The 10,352-nt window shown below is 37.9% G+C and overlaps 1 protein-coding gene across 1 annotated transcript; it reads right to left on the bottom strand.

Annotated features, from left to right (window-relative positions):
* On the bottom strand, window positions 1-9,889 carry LOC136205633 (calcium-dependent protein kinase 26). Its single transcript, XM_065996313.1, has 9 exons — window positions 9,668-9,889; window positions 7,389-8,193; window positions 7,151-7,294; window positions 6,896-7,048; window positions 5,823-5,938; window positions 5,566-5,733; window positions 4,046-4,270; window positions 3,710-3,859; window positions 1-268 (listed from the first exon to the last, which is right to left on the bottom strand). Exons 2-8 carry the CDS (start codon window positions 8,137-8,139, stop codon window positions 3,737-3,739), a joined length of 1,680 nt encoding a protein of 559 aa, XP_065852385.1. The 5' UTR covers window positions 8,140-8,193; window positions 9,668-9,889; the 3' UTR covers window positions 1-268; window positions 3,710-3,736.
* Between the last annotated feature and the right edge of the window lie 463 nt (window positions 9,890-10,352).

Genomic DNA, 10,352 nt, shown 5'->3' with positions numbered 1-10,352 from the left:
TAAATTCAAAGGTTTTTACCTCAAAAGAAGATGAAATTGGTAACAACATTAACACCTCACATTACAGAAGTTTACAAAGCTCAGAATGATTTCTTTTTTCCTTAAATCATACAGCAACACAAAAATTCATTATCTGAATAAATGCTCAGACACATTAATAAATTAAAATTCACAACATAAATCATCTAGTGCCTGGAGCTAGCTTCGGCTCATCGCGGTCGAACCGAACCGAACCTTCGACTTCACCTTCCTAATTTTTCTGCATAGCCTGCCAAAGTTACACTGTCAGAAACCTGGATTACATTCTTTTACATTCTTTTTACGTAATCGTGTATTTTACGTCAAAAATCACTAATCTAGAATGTTGAGCAAATAAATCCCTGGAATGTGTTAGGAATAAATGCAATTACGATAAACGAAAAATAAGCAAACACACAAGAATTGTTAATCCAGTTCGTCACTCAATATGAATGACTACGTCTGGGGGCACTACCAAGCCAGAATATTTCACTATAATGAAAGAGATGCGGATTGCAGAGAAAGAGGTTACATTTATACTGCTTAAGAAACTCTAACCGTCCGAAACCCTAATCGCTCAAAAGCCTGTCAGTTGGATCGCTGCAGTTGGGCCCATTCGCTTCAGTTGGGCCTGTATATATTAGTCTCCAAAAGCCTAACAGAATGCGCTGTAACTTACGGAAAGGGGAGACAGACACGCAAAAGTATATGGATACGTAGACCAATCAAGCATTGCCACGTGGAATCCTACTCTTCATTCATCTCTATAAATAGTCATCTAAAAAAGAAACATAAGGTATGCAATCGTTCTTACTCTGCTTTCTAGTCATTCACTTGGAGGTGGCAAAACGACACACGACCCGAACACGACACAGATTTTTAGTGTATGTGTTGAGCTTAATAGGTAATGGGTTATTTTTGAGTTGACACGAAACTGACACGCTAATTTTTGGGTTGGGTTAGTGTTGATATGTGAACCCGAAAACGACACGAAATGACACGGATATTGAAAATTATTGTTATATTCTCTCATGCTTTTTTATGTCACTTTATTAATAAAGATAATAAAATTATAATTATTAATTGCAAATATTGATTTGAATTTCCTAAATTGTTATAAACACATTACATGTCTCTCTAACATGATATTATCGAACTTTTCGATAATTATTGTTAACATACTAATTTAAACTGATATAAAATGTTTAAAAACAGTACCATATCTTTTTTATATTTTTAAGAGTTATTATTAATATATATGCATAACAAAATTACATGTAACCCGAAAACACGACACGAAATGGACACTAACCCGAACAGGTTAACACGACTTTGACACGAAAGTTTTTGGGTTGGATTTGGGTTTACTCTTTCTGACACGAACACGAAATGACACGACTCGAACACAATAATTGCCAGGTCTTGCTCTCAGTATCATCCACTTGCTCTGGATAACATCACTAAGTTAAGCATTGGAGAAGGAACATCGTACAACAGCTCTCGGACAGTTTGCTGATTTCATATCAGGTACATCCGAAAGATCATCTACGTCACAGATTGGGAGACATCAACATGTTTTTTACCTAATTGTTTGGTTCGTTTCGCTTGGCATAAGAAATCACTGATCTAGAATGTTGATCAGATAGATCAGCAGTAATTAGAATGTAAGAAACCCGGATTACATGCATTTTACGTTATCATGTGGTTCGTTTTCGCTTCTATCGAGAATCGCTAATCTAGAATGTTGATCGAATAGATAAGCAGTTATTAGAATGTAAGAAATTCGTTCTTATTGGTAGGTAATCGGTAAATTCCACTTTAAATCATCATCGAGACCTGTGGTTTGCCCTGACCTTGGGAGTAGGTAGGCCTACCCTTACCTAAACTTTTCACTAAAAAAAAAAAAATGTAAGAAACCCGGATTACATGCTTTCTGAATTTTCGTGCGGTTCATTTTCGCTTGCATCGAAAATCGCTAATCTAGAATGTTGATCAAATAGATCAGCAGTTATTAGAATGTAAGAAACCCGCCCTTATTGGTACCTAATCTGTAAATTCCACTTTAAATCTTCATCGAGGTTTGTGTGGTTTACCCTGATCTTGGGAGTGAATAGACCTACCCCTATCTAAACTTTTCACTACCAAAAAAGAAGAATGTGAGAAACCCGGATTACATGCATTTTAGGCTATCCCGTGGTTCTTTTTCGCTCACTAATCTAGAATGTTGATCAAATAGATCACCAGTTATTAGTATCTAAGAAACCCGGATTACATGCTTTTTTACGTAATCGTATGGTTCGTTCCGCTTGGCATAAAAAATCACTAATCTAGAATGTTGATCAAATAGATCAGCAGCTATTAGAATGTGAGAAACCCGCCTTTATTGGTAGGTAATCTGTAAATTTCACTGTAAATCTTCATCGAGGTCTGTGGTTGTGCTGACCTTGGGAGTGGGTAGGGCCTACCCTTAACTAAACTTTTCGCTACCAAAAAAAATTTAAGAAACCCGGATTACATGCATTTTACGTTATCCTGTGGTTCGTTTTGCTTCGCATCAAAACTCACTAATCTAGAATGTTGATCAAATAGATCAGAATTATTAGAATGTAAGGAACCCAGATTACGTGTTTTTACGTAATCATATGGTTCGTTTCGCTTGGCATAAAAAGTCACTAATCTAGAATGTTGATCAAATAGATCAGTAGTTGTTAGAATGTCAGAAACGATGCTTTTTACGTAATCATATGTTTTGTTTCGATTGGCATCAAAAATCACTAATCTAGAACTAGAATGCTGATCAAATAGCTCAGAGCAGAGATTGCAATGTCAGAAACACAAATTACATGCTTTTTATGTTATCGTATGGTTCGTTTCACTTGGCGTCGAAAATCACTAATCTAGAATGTTGATCAAATAGATCAGAAGTTATTAGCATGTAATAAACCCGGATTACATGTTTTTTTTCAAGTTATTGTGTGGTTCGTTTCGATTGGCATCATTTGTTTACCGGAAAATATTTATCTGATTTTCCATGTTTACTTGGAAAAATAGGTCAATGGAATTTTTTTATGTTAGTCAACAGAAAAACACATGAAAACAGTAGTCAACCACCACTTTTTCCATTTTTCGGTGTTGTAGCCGAACACATGAAAATATTTATTTTCTTACCAAAAAAACTTCTCTTACTCAATGTTTTCTGGCAAACAAACAGAGCCCTGGAATGCTGATCAAATAGATCAGCAGTTATCAGAATGCCAGAAACCTGGATTACATGCTTTTTACGTAGTCACATGTTTTGTTTCGATGGGGTCAAAAGATAATTAACCTAGAATGTTGATCAAATAGCTCCGCAAGGATTATTATGTCAGAAACACAGATTACATGTGTTTTATGCTATCGTGTGCTTCGTTTCGCTTGGTGTCGAAAATCACTAATCTAGAATGTTGATAAAATAGACCAGCAGTTATTAGAATGTCAGAAACCCGGGTTAGAAAATACTATCTAAATTGGATGCAATATTCTCGATTTTGATAGCTCGGGGGCCAAATGTTACAAATCAATAAGTTAGGAGCTATCGAGCAAATCGATATTATGGATAGATCAAGGGCCAAACAGGTCATTACGCCCTAGAAACAAACAACAGAAAGATTGACTGAAGAAAGGAACCGGACAGGTAGAAAGCGAAAAGTACCTGTACATGAAAACCAGTAATTGCAAGCTATAGAGCACCGGGTGCATCTCGCATGCTCATATTCAGACTGTTCCGCATTGTTCGTCTACCGATTCCCGCATTTCCTTTTTGCATCATAGCTACAAATTCACCATAGTCGATCCGTCCATCCTGAAAACATCCAACCACAAAAGATGAAGTACACTTTAGTGGGAGCTCACCAAACAGAGAGAGAAAAAAGGCGAAACACTAGACTAGCTATGATTTTCTATTTCACCTCCGCAATGCTTTTCGGGATAAATTGACAGGACAAACAGGAGAAAGTTTGACAAGTGAAATGGATTAGATATAACTTACATTGTCTTGATCAACTTCTCTGATTACATCTTCGAGAAAAACATCGGTCATGTGCTGTTCTGCACAAGCTTGCTGCAGCTCGTCTACGGTAATATAGCCACTTCCGTCCTTATCAAAGTACTGGAATGCTGCAACGAGATGTTCCTCTCGTTCTAACTTATTCAGATGAACAGTTGCTGCTATAAATTCTCCATAGTCAATCGTCCCACTGTTGTCCACGTCCGCCTGAATTTCAAAACATAGATCAGTTGATCGAATCGTTGAACACAACAAGTAGCAACTATAATACAATCACAGTAGCACGTATGCCATTGCCAAAATTAGACCGATAAAGAATGAAGACCATTCCTTTCTGGTCTTCAAATTAGCTTTAATTTTGTGTACATGGTGTACAACCTTTGTCATTTTTCACACTTCAGTGTACAACATTCAATTTTGCACACAAAATTGTACAACTTTTTAATGACCTCCCACTAAACTGTACATCCGATAATTGTGATCGGTCAATGCACCACGTCAACAATTTGACATCCTTAACAGTCAAAATTGCTCACGTAAGTTGACTTTGCGTTGACCGGTCAACTTTTGATTTTTAAGGAGGTCAATTTGCTGTCGCGTCGACCGATCACAATTACCGGATGTACACTTTAGTAGCAGGTCACCAAAAGGTTGTACACTTTTGTATGCAAAATTGAGTCGTTGAACACAACAAGTAGCAACAGTAATACAATCACAGTAGTACGTATCCCATTGCCAAAATTAGACCGATAAAGAATCAACATTAATTTTGAGGATAAATTAAATACGTGGTGTACAATCTTTGTCGTTTTTCACACTTCCGTGTACAACCTTCAATTTTGCACATAAAACTGTACAACCTTTTGGTGATCTCCCACTAAAGTGCATGTCAGCAATTTGACATCCATAAAAATCAAAAGTTGACCGGTCAACGCGAAGTCAACATACCACATCAGCCATTTATCCATAAAAGTCAAAATTGCTCATGTGACGCGTTGACTTTCCATTGACCAGCCAACCTTTGACTTTGAAGGAGATCAATTTGCTGACATGACGCGTTGACTTCGAGTCGACCAATAACAATTACCTGATATACACTTTAGTGGGAGGTCACCGAAAGGTTGTAAACCAAAGAGTGAAATAGGACAAAAATTATACACCACGTATCTAATTTACAATTAATTTTGTTTGTGATCCCAACTCGAAGCTTTAACCGGAACACAAAATCAATATTGGATTCTCTCAAAGCAAAGCTGGTTTATCTGATTAAATTCAAGTGATTTGTTGAATAATTCCATCAATAATACGAAATCCGTTACAAATCTAAACAGATTTACATTATAGACAGAAATTTTACATTTAGCAAATAAGATTTCCGTCGTGATTATAATTTTTCCCCCAAGTCTGGGGTCAACGGACTCTCCGAGACCCCAGTAAATCCACCGCTGTTCACACATACACATGCATCAACAAAGAAAATTTTTATTTCTCAAGCATCTTACCGCATCCATAAGATCACGAATTTCTGTATCCTTCATCGTAGAACCATATCTTCTCAAACCAGCTTTTAGCTCATCAAAAGTAATCGCACCACTGTTGTCGGTATCCATAACCTTGAACATTTCTCGTAAACCAGCAATCTCCTCCTCGGAAAGGCTTTCAGCTATTACCTGATAACACGAAACACGCAATGTGAGAGCTCATCAGATGCTTTGGCCGCAATAGGAACAATCTAAACATATTATCCATGTGCACTCACCCGCAAAGCCATCTTCTTCAATTTATTCATTGCAGAGAACTGTTTGAGACGAGAAAGTACAGCAGTGTCCAGTGCCCTATCAGGAGCAACTCCATTTTCACATATCCAAGGATGACCTGGAACGAAAAACAGATCTTTATGTCAAATTTAGTTGAAAGATCAAATAACAAGCAACGATATAAGAACAAACAGTTCTAAATTCCAAGTCTGAAAAGTTGCAGAACTGCAGAAAGAAGTATATTAACCATAGTTATTAAACGCGCAAGGAGATCCCAGAGCTTAGGCCCAAGGTGCAGAAGCGCGCTTGAGCAACACAAGGCGCTCTAAACAAAAATAATATATAAAATTATAAATAACAATGCAACAAATAGTCGAATACTAAATCGTATCCAATTATTCCATAATCTTAACCACAAACTCTAGCATGAAATGAATTCGAAAAATTAGCTACGAACTCTTCCATCATCATCATAAAGGGCGGCCCGGTGCACTACGCGTCCCTGCTAAGCGAGGGTCCCACCACAAGGGTGTATTGGGGGTAAGCCTTCCCCTACCAATTTTTTTGGCAAGAGGCCGCTCCTAAGACTCGAACCTGTAACCTCTCGGTCACACGACAACAACGTTTACCGTTGCGCCAAGGCTCGCCCTCTCTTCCATCATCATCATAATTCATAATAATAAATTCTAAACCGAAATCCTAAAGTTCAACTCCAGCAAGGTGCTAGGCTCAGAAAGGTGTGCTCAGGCGAGCACCTCTTGAACATAGCCTGCCTTTTGGCTTCTCACATGACATGCCTAGAGCCTAGAACATTTTGCGCGCCTTTGATAACTATGATATTAACTACTAAAACAATCGAGCGGAAGTGAATTGCATAAGAAGCAAGAAAAACAACATGTGCATTTAGCTCAAGGAAGAATAATTGTTCAGAAGACAAGTTACTCTAATTGTCATAAAGGCGGGATTAATGACAGGTGGCAATGCATATGAAATTCATCAAACGATCAAGTACCGACCTAGAATATGCAGGAACATTCACACGAAACTTAAGTAAAAGTTAAAATTTCAGACATACATAACACTTGATGAGCGGTCAATCGTTCTGCAGGTCGAGAGCAAAGCATCCTCCTGATGAGATCTTTGCCACTGTCTGATATTATAGGCCAAGGGTCTGACTCAAAGTCGATATATCCCTTCAATACTGCATCAAATATTCCTTGCTGCGTTTCTGAAAACCGATCAGGAGAACGTTTCAGATGCCTACTTAAAAAACAAAAACAAAGCCCTGCATGTTATATCAGCATAAAAAAAAAAAAAAAAAGGTACCCACCAGCCCAAAAAGGCGGTACTCCGCTTAGCAATATATACAAAATAACCCCAGCAGTCCACACATCTGCCTCGGGTCCATAATGCTTAAGAAGCACCTCCGGAGCAACGTAATACGGACTCCCAACTACATCAGTGAACACTTGACCTGAAGAGCAAACCACAGACATAGTTCAACACATTGCTCTACTTATGATAAAAATAAAAGACATTAAGACACAACGTAACGACTTTTCTTATACCTGGTTTGAAGAATACGGAAAGTCCAAAATCGATGGCCTTGAGTGAGAAATCGTCATCCTTGTTCACCAATAAGAAATTCTCAGGCTTTAGATCTCGGTGCATAACACCAAGTGAATGACACGCCTCGACCACCCCTACGATAATCTTTGTCAATTCAGCAGCTCTCCTCTCACTATAATGTCCCCTCTGGATAATTCTGTCGAACAATTCTCCGCCAGAGCAAAGCTCCATTACAATGTGAACATACAGCGGATCCTCGTAAGCACCCTTTATGGTTACAATGTTCTTGTGACCAGCTAAATGGTGCATAATCTGAATCTCTCTTCGAACATCCTCAACATCCTCTTTCGAAATCAACTTCCTTTTCGATATAGACTTGCAAGCATACTCAATGTTTGTAGAATTCTCAACACATAAATAAGTAGTGCCAAATTGTCCTTGTCCTAACTTCCGGCCTAAGGTATAAAGGTCTCGAATATTCGCAGTTTTATGACCCAAAACATAATAAGCCTGGTTATCAACACCGCGCCTCATTATCGACTCTTTCTTGCTGGGGCTAATGAGAGGCAAATTGTTCTCCTTTTTGGGATTGTTATCCTTTGTGAATTCTTGCACAACACTAGAAGGGGAATGTTCCGAATTCGAGGCAGGGTTTCGCTTGGCGTGGGAAGAGGTAACGGATTGTTCCTCGGGCTGATTGTAGCCCTGATTAAGTTTCCCTCTGAAAGATCCACGGCATGTATTGCCCATGAAACAGTCACAGTTCCCCAAGATTACTTCAGGACGTTTTCCTCATCAATCAAACTTGCAAATGAAAGTTAAACAAAGTGAGTCAAAATCCATTTCGGGATACCATACAAATTTAGCACTATAGTTATAGGGGAAGAACACGTTTAGATTCCGCATATAAAACCAAGCAATATTAGCACTAACATTTTGTAAATTTAGCAATTTAAGACTCCATTAACGGCAGATACAACAGATTCCAATTTTCCGTTAATTCGGTTTCAAGTCTCTTCCACATAAGCTACAAATTTAGCCTCGGGGAGAATAACCGTGCAATGTTAGTAATAACTTTGGTAACACGTGCATCCTAGCGGAGCATAGTTGGCGCACACAAAATTTAGCCTTATAGTTATTGGGGGAGAACATATTTAGATTCCGCGTATAAAACCAAGCAATATTAGCACTAACATTTTGTAAATGTAGCAATTTAAGACTCCACTACGGCAGATACAACAGATTTCAGTTTCCAGTTAATTTGGTTCCAAGTATCTACCACATAAGCTACAAATTTAGCCTCCGGGGAGAATAACCATGCAATGTTAGTAATAACTTTGGTTATACATGCATCCTAGCGGAGCTTAGGTGGCACACACACGGAACCAAATTAACAGTAAATGGGCTTCTGAAATTGCTCCACCTACAAAAACGTTAGTGCTAATATTGCACAGTTTCATCCGTAATATTGCGCGGAAACATATATAGATTTCAATTTGCCGTTAATTTGGTTCCAAGTCTCTTCCCCAAAAGCTACAAATTTAGCCTCCCGGAAGAATAACCGTGCAATGTTAGTAATAACTTTGGTTATACGTGCATCCTAGGCGGAGCTTAGGTGGCGCAGACACGGAACCAAATTAACACTAAATGGGCTTCTAAAATTGCTCCACCTGCAAAAACATTAGTGCTAATATTGCATGGTTTCATATGTGGAGTCTAAATCCGTATAGGTTATCCCCAATAACATATATTGCACGGAAACAGACACCGGAAACGTTATTTTTAAGAAAATTTAGTTAGGAAACGGACACAGGAACCATATTTTTAAGAAAACTTAGCTAGGAAACGGTAATAGAAACTGAAAAGAAAGGAAAAGGACAGGAAACAGGAAAAGCGAAACCACAATGAAGAAGAGCTTCCGTGCACCATAAACAATAACCATAGAGCTACCGTTGTACTTTATCTCATCCATATTTAGAAACTTAACAACTCAACCGCAAAAAAATTAATTGCATCCAATCCAGACAAAAAAAAAAAAAAACATATTAACGAAATTCCAGATCAGACCAGCCTCAGTTTCAGCTAATTCCTCCAGAAAATCATACGCAACAAAGAACAACCATAATTCCATCCACAAATTTCCCAATAAAAAATCAAATTAACAACCCGAAATCATCCAAACACCAAATTATCAAAAACACAACAACGAATCATCATCAAGATTACAAAAGAAAGATTCTAAAACAACACAAAGAAGAAATGAATCATAAAGCTTTACCTGATTGTATGATCAAAATGGGGGGAAAAAGGAGAAAGGAGATGGATCTGGTAGCAGTGGAAAAGGAAGAAATGAATCAAACCACAAAATGTGAAATGGTCTTCCTCCAAGATCTTCTCTATTGAGATAAAAAAAATGAAGATTAGATTAAAAATAAGAAAAAGGGAAGAATCTGTTTTTATTGTTGTTATTATTGGGCTGCTCTGCTGTTGCTTCGAAACATCATCGGAGGAGAGAGTGCTGACCAGCTATCTTTTTTTTTTTAATCCCTTTTTACACGTCTTTGCTATTTTTTTTTTTTTTCTCTAACTAATTTTTTAATAAATAGGTTTAAACTAATTTTTCTCAAAAGAAACCATCCATACGTGAGGAGGCACATTAAACTCATGGTGATTCAGATGGTAAAAACCTGAAAAGTTCGTCAACCAGTCAGCAGCATGATTACTTTCTCTGTATCCACTACTATCATATGAGAGAATCTCGTGGAGGTCTGCAGGAGGCACATCAAACTCATGGTGGTTCAGATGGCAAAAACCTGAAAGTTCGTTAACCAGTCAGCAGCATGATTACCTTCTCTGTATGCACAAAAATGGTAGTCCAATCACTATGTTTGATTTTCCTACGTAGACTGATGAGTTATGAGTAAGATAAGGATGTAAATGGGGTAGAGATTCCTCATCCCCAT

The sequence above is a fragment of the Euphorbia lathyris genome, chromosome 9 (assembly GCF_963576675.1).
Source record: "Euphorbia lathyris chromosome 9, ddEupLath1.1, whole genome shotgun sequence".
Taxonomy (NCBI): domain Eukaryota; kingdom Viridiplantae; phylum Streptophyta; class Magnoliopsida; order Malpighiales; family Euphorbiaceae; genus Euphorbia; species Euphorbia lathyris.
Note: the sequence above shows the minus strand (reverse complement) of the source record. Positions and strands in the feature narration are given on the sequence as shown.